At 39.3% G+C, this 16,238-nt stretch overlaps 1 protein-coding gene across 1 annotated transcript in view; it reads right to left on the reverse strand.

Annotated features, from left to right (window-relative positions):
- HAT1 (histone acetyltransferase 1) overlaps window positions 1-12,753 on the reverse strand; it is a 44,203-nt gene extending 31,450 nt beyond the window's left edge. Inside the window, exons 1-2 of the mRNA XM_032771041.2 lie at window positions 12,597-12,753; window positions 6,617-6,688 (exon numbers count right to left, since the gene is read on the reverse strand). Coding sequence (XP_032626932.1) covers window positions 6,617-6,688; window positions 12,597-12,603 — 79 coding nt within the window. The 5' untranslated portion in view covers window positions 12,604-12,753. The remainder of the gene's footprint in view (window positions 1-6,616; window positions 6,689-12,596) is intronic.
- Between the last annotated feature and the right edge of the window lie 3,485 nt (window positions 12,754-16,238).

Genomic DNA, 16,238 nt, shown 5'->3' on the forward strand with positions numbered 1-16,238 from the left:
AAGAAAATATGAATAAACAGTCTGATTTAAAAGATAGCCCCGTTTAAACCAGTCCAGGAAATCAACACACTTGTAAATACAACACAAAGCTCATCACAGCCGAATTACTTTGTTTCCTGTTTGTACTCACAGATGTTTAGGAGAAGATTTGAAAGAAGAGGGAGTTAGAAGAAAAGCTTGCTTTCTCACAGCCGAGAAAAACCAAAAGACCCAGAAAAAAGCCAAAAACCTGCAGAGGTTCCCACCCTTCCTTTTGAAAATCCCGTTTCCTGATTGGTCCTCTGGTCAGGTGTTTGGTTCCCTATGTAACCCCTTTACAGTAAAAGAAGATTAACCCTTACCTTACCTAGATAAGTTTGTGATAAGAATTAGCAGATTACAAAAAGAAGTAATTGATGGAGAGAAATTGAGCAGTGTGCAAAAGGTCTAGAGTGTGAAATTGTTAACCCGAGTCTTAATTAACATAATGATCCTGTTGCATGTATTCGTGTGACAACAGAAGAAGAGAATGTCTTCCTTACAGAAACAATTGATACATCAGGAAATGCACACACAGCAGAATACTTACAAGTGGCAGCAGTAAAAGCTATAACAAACTGAAAAAAAAATTCAAATGTCCAGTACGCAGCTTGATCACAGACAATGCTGAAAATGTATCCAACATGAGAAGAAATTTAGGAGTCCCAAGCTAACAACATACAGTTGCAGTGCTCATTTGATGTACCTCCTAGCGAAAGACTTCAGGGTTCCAGAAATAAAGGCTAATGCTGTTGAAATTCCAAAATACATCTGTAACAACCACTTTGCAGCAGCTGCTCTGAAAAAAGTGGGAGGAACCAAGCTAACTTTCCCACAAGACATGCAATGGAACTCAGTAGTGGACTGTTTTGAGCACTCAAGAACTGGCCTAATCTGACAGTTTGTGATCATGAAAAAAAAAAAAAAATAGATGGCATAGTCACAGCCAAAGTTCTCAACATTGGGCTTAAGGGAAATGTTGAACACATGCTGAATACCCAGAAGCCTATTTCTGTAGCCTTGAGCAAAATGTAAGAAAATAGCTGTTTTATTGCTGATGCTGTTGAAATTTGGAAGAAACTGAGTGAGATCTTAAAAAGAGAAATATGCAATAATGGAGTTAAATTACAAGCATTAAAGAAATGAACGGGACAAGCATTATCTCCAGCTCATTTTCTTGCAAATATTCTCAATACTTGGTACCAGGGTCAAACTTTAACTGCTGAAGAAAAAGGAGTTGGTGGCTATGACACAGACATTGAGCAATCATCCCTCCATAATGCCAACTATAATAAACTTCAGTGCTAAGGGTAAACCATTCATGATGCAAGTCACTTAAGCACTTGGATTCAGAGACTGTTGACGTGATAATCTGACTTTTAAACAGCAGTAGCTTCTTCTGCTGGTGTAGAAAGAATATTCTCTCTTTGGACTAATTCATTCCAAATTGAGAAATCATTTGGGACCTGAAAAAGCAGAAACGATTTTTTTTTCTTTTCCAGATTATGAACAAATAGAAAAATGAAGGTGAAGACAACTGAATTAGCTGTAGAAGCCAATATTTTAAGTTTCGCATGTTGACCTGGCTGACACAGTCGATTTAATTTGTTATTTAAATTTCATTTAACTATTTTAGTTAAACAACTAACAAAAATGAACCTGATTTTAAATAACTTGAATGTTTAACTAAATTCAAAAATTCATATGTTTTATTAAAATGTTTGCTGTTAAAGAAAAATCTAGAATACATAACAACAACATTAACTAACATAATTTAAATGTCTATTTGGTGATGTTCTCCTCCTAATAGAGCATGGCAAGAAAGCACTTCAAATATTAATGATTAACCTGTTGAATTAGGTACAGTTCACCTCCCAATGATGTCAAATATCTGCTTCAATTATCTTTGGTAAATAAAATAACCAATCATTCATTTTCTGATATAGCTGTAAAACTAAATCTGAAAAGTTTTCAAAATAAAAATCACTTAAAAATATATAGCGTGTACCTTTTAAAAATGAAACCTACACCTCCGAGTTGTGAAGAATATATATGAAGGTAGTAATAACCAATAACAATGCACTTTTATGTAGAAATCCGTGATTAAATTACTAGTCAGGAAGACTAGATTTAAATCAAATCCACTCTCTCTACAGGCATGCTGTAACACCATTAAAACTGGAAAGAATAAGTTAGTTTACACAACCATTTGTTTGTAGTATATTTTCATAAGGGCAATATTCAGAAGATTTTTTTCCATTTAGTGGTAGTTCTAGAATGCCAGTAAACCTTGCTAATGCTATACCAACAATTAACCAGGAGGCCTGCTATTCACTGATTCCCGCGTCCCCCAACAATTAGCAAGCAGAGACAATAAAAAAAACAACACTGCATTAAAATACGAACAATGCACATTTTGTATCAATTGTAGTTTAATTGTATTTATGCTTCATACTGTCCATGAGAAAAGAAATCTTTGCAATGTGAACCTTCACTACATCTGCTTTTACATGTTTATTAAGAGCATCACAATCACTGTTTTGAATAGATAAGTTTCACAGTTTACCAAGGTTCTATTGTACTAAAGTACATAAAACCTAGAGGTATAATTTTGATTGTTACTGTACTTTCATAACATTTGGTTAAGTGACAAAGTTTCATTTTCATCAGTTTATCGTGTTATGCATTCAAAATAAATTGTGTTATTTAAAATATGTTTAACAAATTGAAATCTAATGAGAAATTGATATATTTTCAAACATATATTTAATCATTAAAATAGAACATCACTGTGGTCACTATATAAAATTACAAACTAGGGCAATCCCATAGAAGCCAAATCCAAGTTAGTGATCTCTTTGCACATATATGTATGTATGTAACATGGCTCCCCCACTCTGTCAGTCTTCTCTGTACTTGTTAATAAGCAAAGTATAGTGTCAGTTGCAGGTGATTCTAATAATGCAGTAAGGAGATCCTGTTACATGCTCTAATGCTTCTATTACTTAACGACATGAAAACCAGAACTCATACGTAAGCACAAATATTTTCACTAATTATACTGACTTTGTTAATCTCAATAAACATGTTACTTATATTTATTTTTCAGTGATATAAAAATAACCAAAGATGCATCTACACAAACGCAATAGCTTATTAAAGTGATGGCACTTACTCTATAGTTAAGCAGCAAAGAGTCCTGTGGCACCTTATAGACTAACAGACATATTGGAGCATGAGCTTTCGTGGGTGAATACCCACTTAGTCACATCCAACTAAGTGGGTATTCACCCACGAAAGCTCATGCTCCAATATGTCTGTTAGTCTATAAGGTGCCACAGGACTCTTCGCTGCTTTTACAGATCCAGACTAACATGGCTACCCCTCTGATACTCTATAGTTAAGGTTACAATAGTGTTTCCATCATAAGTTTCTTCGCCTTAATATGAGTAGGCGAAGTCTAAGGTTGCAGTAGAATTCTTCTGGAAAACTGTGAATGATTAGGATAAAGGGCTTCTGATTTTCAACACCTCAAAAACAGTTGTCTTTTCAGAGTTTGAGAAGTCAGTACATCTTGCATCACTTTATAGTGCACACACAAAAAGAAAAAAATGTTAATCATCTGGACTCCTTCAGCTAAGATATAGTGCACAGGATCAACATTTAGTTTTATTAAGTTAAGTTCCTTTTTTAGAAACATGCTGTGAATTGCCAGCTCTTGCTATCTTAATGTAACTTCTTGGGAGTAAGCAGAATCCCAAGGCTTCCTTTAATTTTTTTTAAAAAAAAGTCATCATCTAGCCCTTTCCCCTGCAGAAATAGAACGTTTAATGTAATTTGATTTCAGGGACAATTTCAATGAAAAAAAAATCCCGCCCCCCATCCAAGGCTGACTAGCCCCCTAGAGTAATGGGATGATCTCAAATATGGAAAATGGTAAGATGGATCCCTGACCTCCCCCATAACAGCAAATGATCCCTCCCAACTACGTCCCATCACTTTACTGCCCCCTTTTTAGGCATTTAAACAATATCTTCCATGATGCAAAAACACGTAATAGGGCATATGTGAAAAGCTAGCAATTGCAGAAATCACTGTAAAAAGTAAGTTTACATCCAGTGTGTTAAAATATATACTTGTACAGTAAAACACAATAAAGATGTAACTGATAGGAAATAAATTTTTTGCCCCTTGTCCAATTTAGGATTCATGTGACTTCCATGGAAGTTCTTTCCTTCACTTCTGAAAACTCTACAAGTATCCACTGCACCCACATTTAAAAGTTTAAATTAAGTTTTCTAAAAGTGTAAAGTGTGCTGTGTCAACATATGCATTACAACTGCAGTCTGCTGACACCCTTAATTAAGGGGAGGGAGTTCAAGACACTAACTTGTATATCTGATTAGTGTATTATAACGAATACACTTGTATAGTGTTTACACATGTATGCAATGTTGCAGAGTTAAGCTTGTTACTGGAACCATCATTTTTGCATTTCCTGCCTGCAGTCAAATATATAACTTTATAGCTGCTTTAATGCATCCTTCTACATTTAAAATGAGAAAACTAAAGTGTAAACAAAGATATTTTCACATAAGACTAGAAAGAAACAGCACAACAAGGAAGAAATGCAAATGAGGAGTTTTCAGATCCAGATGAAGAGAAGGTGTCCTTGCACCTACAATGGCAAAATTGTATGAAAGGACAGAAAGACAACCATTGCTAGAGTCAGACAGCAGATACACAAAACTTGTCTGAGGCAAGCCCATAGAGAGTTTTAATAAGATAAAGCACTTTTGAAATGAATGAAGATTCATAAAGGGTGATGTACTCATACTTCTTTGTACACATACAGGAAAAACAAACTACATTTTTGAGGAGGAGGGACAAGCTGCAGAGATGTGCAAGGAATAGAAGTGGTTGATCCTGAGGATCCTCTTCAGTCTCAAGTTGGAAGAGGAGAATAAAACCAAAAAGGAAGACTAGAATATGGCAATATTAATTAATTTTAGGGTGATGATTTGAGACTTTTTAATATTAATGCAACAGCTCATTTAATTGGTAGCCAAAACTCAAGTACATCCCCACTATTTCTATCCCTTTTGAAAAAATGCAGGAGAAAGTGACAGAATCTGTCACAACACAAAAGTGAAAATGAAATCCCTGTAAAACATGACATTTTCAAGAAAGTATATGTAAATCAATATTTTTTTTAATCTGAGGAAAATGGTTTTACAAATATTTAAGGCTTTAAACTACTTCAATTAGAATGAAATTCTGGCTTACAAGTTTTTAAATTAAGTTTCTACTATGAATTCAATTTTAATTATAGAATAAGTCAGCTTATTAAATGCTCATCTTCTCCAAAAGACAGAGAATCAATGTTTCTTTACTGTTTAGTTTTTCTACTTTAGAGTAAGCGTTCCCTCTTCTTTCCCACTAACCTGGAGTAGAACATATACTCTTGGTCCTCACAGCAATACTCTCCTACCCTGAAAGTCAAACACTAGTTTGATATTAGTTCTCTTTCAGTATTCTGAAGGTTGCTGCTGCTCCTCTTCCAAACTTAGGCCCCTCCTCTTAGTACCTTTCAACTATGCAATTTGGTCATATCACAGGAACACTCACCCCCCGATGGAAAAATTTAAAGTTATAAAGATATGGTTTATTGTTCTCCTATTGCAAAACTTTTATTGACATCAATAGGCTTGTTTAAGTTAAATTATGTTGCATCCACATCCAGCAGAGTTCTTTTTTTTGCATATTAGATATTGTCATTTCAGGTAAATTCACTATGGTGACCCTCAACTCAGACATCCAGAAACCCAGAATTGCAGATATTTTCATTCAGATTTCCCCTCCCCCAAACGTTCGCATTAAAAACTCATATACAATCCAGAAAGTCAATGAAAATGAGAGACTATTTCTGGAGTATTTTCTTTCAGACCATCACTAGGATTTCATACTATTTTACTAAGTAGCAGAGAATGCAAGATTCCTTTTCTGGAAAGAGTAATTTAAAGAATTAATGGATAGTATAAGATTAAAATATAATTGGATATTTGATACTGTGAAACTGAAAAGATATATAGTTGAGTAATACTAATTTTTTCACTAAATCCACAGAGAGGTCAAAGGTACCCTCAAGAGAGCTGAATACCATATTATAGGAAGACATGGAAGGAAAGGAAGAACTAGAAGAACAGAACTGCACCGCCTCTTCCCCCCAGTATTATTAGCATGTACTGAAAGCCACAAAAACAAGGGAAGGGGCAATTTCAGCATATCACTAATTTTAATACTGTACTGTAGGTTTACTAAAGTGCTGAAACCACCTAAAGGGTCCTTCAACACACATTATGGGGTGGTGGGACTCACCTTATTCATATGGGTCCTTCAATGACTATTTCTGTACTCATGTACTTTAACAATGTCTAGTTCCCTGGGCTCAGTGGAGATAAACTACACTTATATTTACACTTCATACAGTGTACGGAGAATAGAAGAAAGTGAACAAACTTTAAATATGGAGCAATGGTTCTAAAATACTGTGTAACATACTGCAGCATCAAATGCAAAAGACTTGAAAACAAATTACCTAATTTCAGTTGAATTGCTTCATTTGTATTACACTTGAACTCAGCCAACTTCTTTTCCATAGCACTCAGCCCTGGGAAAAAAGTTTATGCAAATCATTATTTAAACTACATAATGGCACAATCCAAGGGAAAATGTTTAAAAAAAAAAAAAAAAAAAAAGAGGTTCTCATTGAAACTTACATACGTAAAGAAACAAAACATCAAAAACACTTCAATTTGTCTCTTTACAGATGTGAGCTCTCATTTTTAAACAGGACCTTTTAGAGATGTAACTAAATGTTATGTAAAGCTACAATATACAGAGAGTAAATTACACACAGAATTACTCTGTGCATCAGAGTGGCAAGAACCATTTAGAGGGTACAGAAATATTCAAAAAATATGAACTAGGGTAAGGAGCTACCATTTTTTACAATAAAAAAATACAGTCCTATTAGTAATGCAAACAAGTCGATTAAAATATTCCTGTTTTTTAGTGTAACAAAAAAAAAACAAACAAAAAGAACACCACACCACACACCACACAGAGAACAACATTTTGTAAAAAGATATTTTTGGCAAAGAATTTGTATTTTAAAATTTCAGCCAGTGGTAAATATGCTACTAGCTGAAATTTAAAATACTGTACAAGTTCTTTGCCAATAATTATTTTTACAAAATGTTGTAACATCAGTGTTCCAAAATGAACTGACAAACAGAAACACTAAAGATTTTCCTGACAAGAGTTGTATCAGTGGACACCAAAAAGTATGAAACTTTACATTAAACAGAAAACTACTAGCAGCTATGCATTATTTTTTGTTATGTTTATTTTTTATTTAAAGTTTGAGCTGCTAAGGAAGAAAAAAAATATTTATATTTTGTAGCACCCAGAAGCTCCAATCAGGATGGGGCCTGATTATGCTAGCTGCTAAACAAGTGCATATGAAAATATGGTCCCTGCTTCTTCAGGTTGTATGAGAAAATACAGGTTTCTTCCTGCTTATGTTTTGCTTCAGTAATTCAGGTCTAGTCTGCATTATTCTTCCAGGAAGACTAGAAATTAACATAAGTACCAAAATGGGAAACTTAAGCAACAGAGTGGTGAGATTTTTAATCAGACTGTTTAAATATGTCTTTTGTTGTATTGTTAGCACCTTCTTAAACTCAACTGTCTTATAAACCTGTAAGGAAAGATGCATGTTAAATATTCAGATGGGTTTTTTAAGTTGCTGGTGCTCCTTTAATAAAAGGACATCCTTTATACCTACAAACACCTGTATTCTTACGTTAGTTTTTGGAAACATCTACTTTTCAGTTTACCCATACTTGTATTAATTAGGCCTGCTCTACGCTTAAAATTTAGGTTGACATAACTAAGTCACTTAGGAGGTGAAAAGCCACATTCCTGGGCAAGGTAGCTATGCTGACATACACCCTGCCAGCATCCACTGAAAAAAATGTGTCTATTGGACAAATTGTAGTTTATAGCTGTGTGGCCTCCATTCTTTAGGTAAACACAAATACCTCAGAGAATAGCTAAACCAACAGTTTTCAAAAGTACCCTATTGTAGTAAAAGTGGTTTCAAATGCTAATTTACACCAGCTGTATATACTGATTTAAATGCACATAATCATGAATCAAGAAATATCAGACATGGCTTTGTGGCATGATGTTCAATCAATACTTTCCTGTAGGTACCTTTGTATTTCACTCAAGTTTCTGTTTCAGACTGGATTTGATGCATTTTATGAAATAAGAGTAGGATAATAGTAAAAAGGCTACTGAAGCGTTGACATGGATCTTATTTTATATAAATAGATCAGAAACTGCATAAGCCAAAAATCTTTAAAATGTAGTTAGTAATCAACAATTATTTGAAACAATAGACCAAAACATGAAAGGCGTGTGCCCTGGGGAGAGAGAACCACGCCACCAAGGGGGACTTCTCATGGACTGTTGATTACACCAAAGGCTTAAGAAGTGTGTTTTAGCACCTGGGCTTTATTACACTGGGAAGCAGTCACTCAAAGAGATCAGGGGTAGGATGGGTAATCAAGTGAATATGAGCTCACAGTACAACGCTGTGGACAAAAGGGCTGTGATCCTTGGATACATAAACGAGGGAATCTTGAATGGGAGCGAGAGGTTATTTTACCTCTGTATTTGGCACTGCTGCAACTACTGCTGGAATACTGTGTCCAGTTCTGGTGTCCAAAAATCAAGAAGGTTCGTAAACTGGAGATGGTTCAGAGAAGAGCCATCAGAATGATTAAAGCAGCAGCTCTCAAACTGTGGGTCAGGACCCCAAAGTGAGTCACGACTCCATTTTAATGGCATCACCAGCAGGCTGACTTAAGGCTTGCTGGAGCTCAGGACAAAAGCCAAAGCCCAAGGGTGGTGGGGCTAAGGTTACAGGCCCTCTGTCTGAGTCTGGAGCCCTTAGGTTTGGGCCCCCTGGCCTGGGACAGTGGGGCTTGGGCTTTGTCCCCTCCCAGGGCAGCAGGGCTTGGGCGGGCTCAGGCTTCAGTTCCCCATCCTGAGGCCCTTTAGTAATTTTTGTTGTCAGAAGAAGGTCAAAATGCAACAAAGTGAGAACCCCTGGATTAAAGGATTACACAACATGTTTTGTAGTAACAGACTCAAGGAGCTCAGTCTATGAAAATGGAGGGGTGACTTGATTACAATCTGTAGTTACCTACAGGAACAAATATTTGATGATGGACTCTTCAATTTGGCAGAGAAGGGTATAACATGATCTGATGGGTAGAAGCCAAAGATAAATAAATTCAGGCTGGAAATAAAACATTAATTTTAATCACTGAAGGTAAATAATCATTGGAACAGTTTACCAAGGGTCATGGTCGATTCTCCATCACTGGCAAATTTAAAATCAAGATTGGATATTTTTCTGAAAGTTATGCTCCAGCAATTATTTGAAGGAAGCACTATGACCTGTGTTACAAAGGAAGTCAGACTACATGATCACAGTGGTCCCTCCTGGCCTCAGAATTACGACTGCAGTAACTTAGCCACAGGTTATGGGTCTATTACAGGAGCAGGTAGGTGAGGTTATTTGGCCTGCAATGTGTATGTAGGTGGTCAGACTAAATCAGTGGTTTTCAATCCGCGGCCCATTCAGCACAAAGCTGAGGCCCACATGACATCCTCAGGGCCATACAGGTAGTATTGGATATGCCCCACAACGGTAAATAGGTTGAGAACCATTGGACTAGATGTTCACGATGGTCTCTTCTGGCCACAAAGGCTATGAGTTTATAAATTTCACAACCTAATGCTATTATGAGACAGCGGGTAGCTTCTCTCCTAGTTTTTAAGTCTGTGCATCACATTGCACTAGTATTAATAAAATGAACCAATATTATAGAGACAGAGGATATGAACCTTTCCAGGGTTGGTGATTTTTAATCAGTCCATTTTAATCACAATTTAATCTTTTTCTGCATTTATACTATTTTGAGGAATTTAATTTAATTCAAGAAGTCAATTTTCATTGGTTGATAATCGTTAATACATATGGATTTGGAACTAAATACAGCCTCTACACTAAATCTGGTGCTGCTTTTTACTAGCCAGGAGGATACACTTTATTACAAAAAACATACATACATTTATTCGGATTCTTAATGTTTACACTTTTATTCTGTGAGCAAACGATGAGTTTCTTATTAGATTTGGTTTTTTCCATTTGTGATTTATGTCAAGCTAAATTTGGATGGAAACTAGAATTAAAAATGCACAAAAACATTCAAATTTTTATTAAATACAGCTACCTTAAATGTGCTGAATACATAAGAAATTTATCAAAACCTTGCCTTTAAACTGATATATTAAACAAAGTCAGTATTGTCTATACTTATGAACTGAACAGATTTGTGATCTTCAATAAATTTAGGACAAGGAGGTCTGTCTCTCACACCTCATTTTTATTTAAACTGAAGGAAAAAAAAAACAAAAAAAAACAACTCCTGGTTTTCCAACTCTCAATCAATGTCTCAACATGGAATGGACTACTCATTCAACTGAACAAGCTAAACAAACTGAAATGAAGAAAATATTCTCTCCACACCTGGAAAATAGGCTATTGCTGTCCAGAGCAGGTTTAACACTTCAACAAACCGGTTCCAGATGGTTAGTTATTGACTTCCACCAGTTCAGTGGCTTGACTTTCTTTAAAAACTTCAGAAGCAAACATGTACTGCCTGAATATGATTTTTTTACATTTAAATTATTTTAATAGTTTGTACTAAGTTTAGGCATAGGCTGTCAATTCCAAATTTAATTTTAAATAAATAGTTTTTTTAAATGTACTTAATGGAAATTTAAAAAAAATCAAAAATAAATTAGTTTAAGTCAAGTCACCATTTTTCTCCACTCCACCTAACTGGGGGGAAATCTACACACCTTAATCTCAGTCAATAGGGCACAGACAAAGATGCCCACTCCCACTAAAGTGTGATGAAAAAGTTGAGAGAAGGTAACACACAGGAGAGACGCTATTGGATGAAAGGAAGAAGAGAGAGGTGATGGTAGGCTACACAGTTAACAAAAACAATATAAGTGATTAAAAAAGCTTCCCCTTCTCAATGAATTGAGGTTTTACTATCTTGCACTTTGGAAAAGTAGTATGGCTATGATATCACATTGTTCAAAGAGTCCTAAGACAGACCAGCCCTTAATTTCTAATGGAATGTATAAACAGACACCTTTAAAAAAAAAAAAAGTGTCATGCCTTCATGAAAGATCATGAAGAAAAATGGGCACAGGTGCAACTGTTTTTCTTTTGCAAGTCACCACTAACCTTGAACTGAGCGGTTTAGCTGATAGAACTTCAGAAAAGTGCTTAACTCTCAAAGCATTCAATAACGTGCAAATAACTTCCAAACATTAGTTAATTTCTGATATCTAGTTACCTATACATCTTGCACATTTCTAGTGTGCCCGTTATAGTATCTAGTCATATGTACTTGACCTTACATAAGACGATGAACTAAAACAAAGAATGTTTCTAAACCAAATTATTTTTAGGCCACAGCTTTACAAAGCTTAAAAAGTAAATATTTGAAGTTCTCTAAGACCCATTTCATAAATCAGCTGAAGTTTGCACAAAATATTTTCTTCTGATTTCAAGCCATCCATTTTAAGTTTCAATTGATAACTTTTTCCTGTATAAGGTAAGGAGGAAAAAAACATTTTCAAACAGGATACTACTTTTGCAGTTTAATTAGTTTCTGGGGATCCATAATATTAGCATAAATATGCTGGATGTCAAAGGAGAGTTAGTACTTGAAGGAAAAATTTGCTATTATCCTATCCAGACCATCTGTAAAGTTTTTTTTTATTGACTTAACAGGCTGCTGCGTGTATTTAAGGACTGGGAAGACATCTGAATCTGGACATAGCTGACAGGCCTGAATGTATCCTTGGCCAGGGCCTATAGAGCAGGGCCACTGCCGATTGTGTTCCCCTTGTTCTTCCCCAAAAGCAAGATGCAGCCGCTCCGTAAAAAGTCTCGTCGGCTCGTAACGAGAGAGCCTTCAGGGCCCTGCTTCTCGGTGAGCGCGCCCTTCCCACGCCCCTTACCACACTGCGACCCGGAGCGGCCCAGCCAGGCCGGGTCGCCGCGAGGGGAAGAGACACGAGCAGCAGGACACAGGGAGATGCTTTCTGGGAGCCCCAGGCTCCGAGGGACGGGCCAAGCGGCGTAACAGACACTAGACACCGCACCCCGCTGACCAGCAAAGTGGGCCGCCAGCGGCGCCCCCAAACACGGTGAGGGCGGACGGGGGAGCTGCCTCCCGCCCCCGGCGGGAAGCAGGAAGCCCCTCCCTGGCCGCGAGCAGCGGCACCGGGCAGGCCCCTCTACTCCTCGGCCGCAGGCCAGGCCAGAGGGAAAGCCGGGGTTCCTCCCTGGACTGCGCTCGGCGAAGCCGCGACAGAGCCTCGGGCCACAGCTCGCTTCCGCCGCCGCAACTTACCCGCCATTTGGGAGCAGCGGCAGCAGCCAAGTCACTCAGACACAGACCGAATCAACCCGCGCGCCCACACACCGGACGTGAGAGCATAGCCACGCGCTTCCGCTCACCGACTGCAACGGTGCGCAAAAGGGGAAAGGAACGGGCGGCTATAGATAATGCGCATGCCCTGTACGCCCCAACGTACGAACTCTCCCTGTTATTGGGAACTCTGTTTTTACGGAATCAGCGACTCATTTGCATAACCCCGCCTCCCTCTAGTCTCCACAACCCCCCCAACTTCAATTCCTCCAGCTCCGTGCCAGCCCCGAGGCTGCTGCGTATTCCACGTGGCTCGGCCTGCTCCCAGCTCCTGCCTCTTTTGGTCCCTGTGGCTTCAGCCTCTTGCTCTCAATCCTGAGCATCTTCAGCTCCCTGCTAGGAGACGTGCATGTACAGTAGGGTTACCAACTGTCCAATCCCACAAACCCAAACACTCCTGCCCCACCCCTTCCCCGAGGCCATGCCCCTACACCACCCCCTCCTGAGCCCCTGTCCCCATTCACTTCATGCTTCCTTTCTCTGTAGCTTGCTCTCCCCCATTCTCACTGGGCTGGGGCAGGGGGTTGGAGTGTGGGAGGGGGTGCAGATTCTGGGAGAGAGTTTGGGTACAGAAGAGGCTCTGGGCTGGGGCCAAGGGGTTTGGAGTGCAGGAGGGGGTGTGGGAAGGGGCTCAGGACTGGGGCAGCAGGTTGGGGTGCAGGAGGGGTTTGGGGTATGGGCTTTGGGAGGCAGTTTGGGCATGGGAGGGGGCTCAAGGCTCGGGTAAGGGGTTGGGGTGCAGGAAGGGGTGAGGAGTGCAGGCTTTGGCCAGTCAGTGTTTACCTTGGGCAGCTCCCGGAAGCAACCAGGAGGTCTGGCTTCTAGGCTTGGGCTGTCAGGTGGCTCTGCGTGCTGCCCCTGCCTTCAGGCACTGCCCCTTCAGCTCCCATTAGCTGCGGTTCCTGGCCAATGGAAGCTGCAGAGTCAGCACTTGAGATGGGGCCAGCAGGCAGAGACCCCTGGCCGCCCCTGTGCCTAGAAGCCAGAGAGACATGCCGGTCATTTCTGGGAACTGCATGGAGCCAGGGCAGGTAGAGAGTCTGCCTTAGACCCGCCGCGCTGCCTACTAGACTTTTAGTGGCCTATTACAATCTCTCGGGTTTCAGTAGCTACCAGGAGATTGATTCTGATTCCGGGAGACTCCCAGCCAATCTGAGAGAGTTGGCAACCCTAATGTACAATGAGTGCTCAGCCCTGTACAACTTTGGTTTTGGCTGGAGATGCTGTAATACAAATATGGTGTCTAGCTGGTTCTGCCTCTTTGTGCCTGTCACTCTCTCAGGCTGTCTCCAAACTTACACGAACATCTTAGTGTGTTTTCTTCCTCTCTCCCTGGCCTTCTCCAAACATGTTTCTCTCAATTCCCACTCTCTCCACCCTATCCCCTCTGATTTGGAACCTCTTTTTGATGCTCTTTGTTTTCTCCTTTCCTCTTGTTGTGGATGCCAGACTCCCCTTCTAATACCTTCTATTCTTAACAGTTTCACATCCTTCCACTAAGGCTACTTTTCTAGGCTGCTGATTCACTACCTTCTGTTCCCGTTCTGTAACTGTTGAGACATTCGTGAAATACATTACATCCATGTCAATATTTTTTTAAAAAGTGATGGCACATTTTTGCTATTATTTAATAGTTCTATATTCAAAACCTGCATATTCAGGTGAAAAAAAAATTACTTAACACTCTGACTATGGCAAATCTGTTAGCTAAACCTCTGCCCCTTCCTGGTCTTTGAATAGACCCCCTCAGATGTTAGGTCTCATGCCTTTACCTATCCTGGGGTGGAATTGCTTAGTTTTCCTATTCCTACACTGGATCCTGGGCTACAGTGTCCTATGCATCAAGTCCTCAGATGGAACAGACATCTGTTATGTGTGTTCCACCAATTCTTACCTGACTGAGTTTGGGCACCTGCAGTCTTCGTTTCAGCAGTCTGTGACCAGTGGTACACATAGATCAGACAAGTCTTCCTAAAATCAAAGTATTGTTTATTTTAGCAAAAGGAATAGAGCTTTTGGGGAAGAAAAAGGATTTTAATATAAAAAAGTATACACACATCAATTCTTAACTAAAATCTTATCACCTTCTGATAGTAACCTAGTCAGGCCTAACTTCTTCAGGCACCCTCAGCGGGGTGTTGTGTGTCTCAGTCAGGTTCCTCTGAACAACAATCCAGAGCTCTCCATTGCAACACCAGGGAGCTAGCCGGGCGGAAACTCATGTTCTTTCAATCTACTGCCAGAGTAGAAGAGACAGTTCGTATGGACACCCTTCGGTGCTCCTGCCCATGTCATTTCCACAACGTTAATGGCCATATTGGAACCCATGGGCACCATATAGACAACAATTTTCAAGAACCTCTAGTGTAACCCAGAGAGACAGAGAAAGATGATCTATCTCATTTTCAGTAGCCAGACTTCCTGATCTTCAAGAGTAGATCTTTGAGGAACAGGAGGAGAGACTAGACAAGGAAGCCACTCTGGTGACCAACATTTCCTCATCATCTCCTGACAAGGCAGCCATGCCTCCCCCACCAACAAAAGCAGATGACTTCAAGCAGTTTCAAGACCTCTTTAAGAGGGCAGTGGATTCCCTTCATATCCCACTTGAAGAAGTCAAAAAGTCACAGCAGAAACTACTTGACATCCTGCAGACATTGCCATCAGCCATAATTTCACTCCCCATAAACGAGGCGCTGCTTGATCCAGTGAAAACTATATGGCAGACACCAGTCAAATACCCCTGATGTGCAAAAGGACAGACAAGAAATATTAGGTGCCCTTTAAAGACATGGACTTTTTGTTTTTTCACCCATCCCCAACTTCACTGGTTGTTGACGCTGTTAACGAACATAACAGACAGCACTATGCTAAAATGACACCATATGACAAGGACTGGAAATGACTGGATTTATTTGGATGTAATTCATATTCTTCAGCAACCCTACGATTTAGGGTTGCTAACTATCAAGCCCTCATGGCAAAATATAACCACATCAATTATTCCAATCTAAATGCCTTTATTGAACATCTCCCATTGGATCAGAAAGAGTATAGATAGACCTGTTTGCCACAGCCAAGAACAAGAAATTTCCTCAATTCTGCTCCAGAGCAGGCTTGGGTCACCAGTCTCTCAGGGATGCTTTTCTCCTCAGATGGAACAGACATCTCTTATATGCTTTTCCACCAATTCCACTACTATCCAAAGTGATACTCAAGATAAAGAAAGAATCGGCCAGTGTTATTCTTATAGTTCCAATGTGGCCAAGACAAACATGGTTTCGATACCTTTTTCAGATGGCAGTGTATCTGCCAATCACTCTCCACCCTGTTCTTCATTTTCTTTCTCAAGAAGTGGGCCAGATTAATCACCCAAATCTGCAAGTTCTGTGTATCAAAGCGTGGCTCGTTGATGATTCCAAAGCTTAGAAATGAACTGTTCTGAGGATGTGAAGGAAAACTGTTACATAGCAGAAAAATAATTACCACAGATACATTCAAAAGTAGAAGAGATTCCAACTCTGTTGTGATGCATGACATGTTACCTCTACATCTTCTCCTTTT

Source organism: Chelonoidis abingdonii, chromosome 10, assembly GCF_003597395.2.
Source record: "Chelonoidis abingdonii isolate Lonesome George chromosome 10, CheloAbing_2.0, whole genome shotgun sequence".
Lineage (NCBI taxonomy): Eukaryota > Metazoa > Chordata > Testudines > Testudinidae > Chelonoidis > Chelonoidis abingdonii.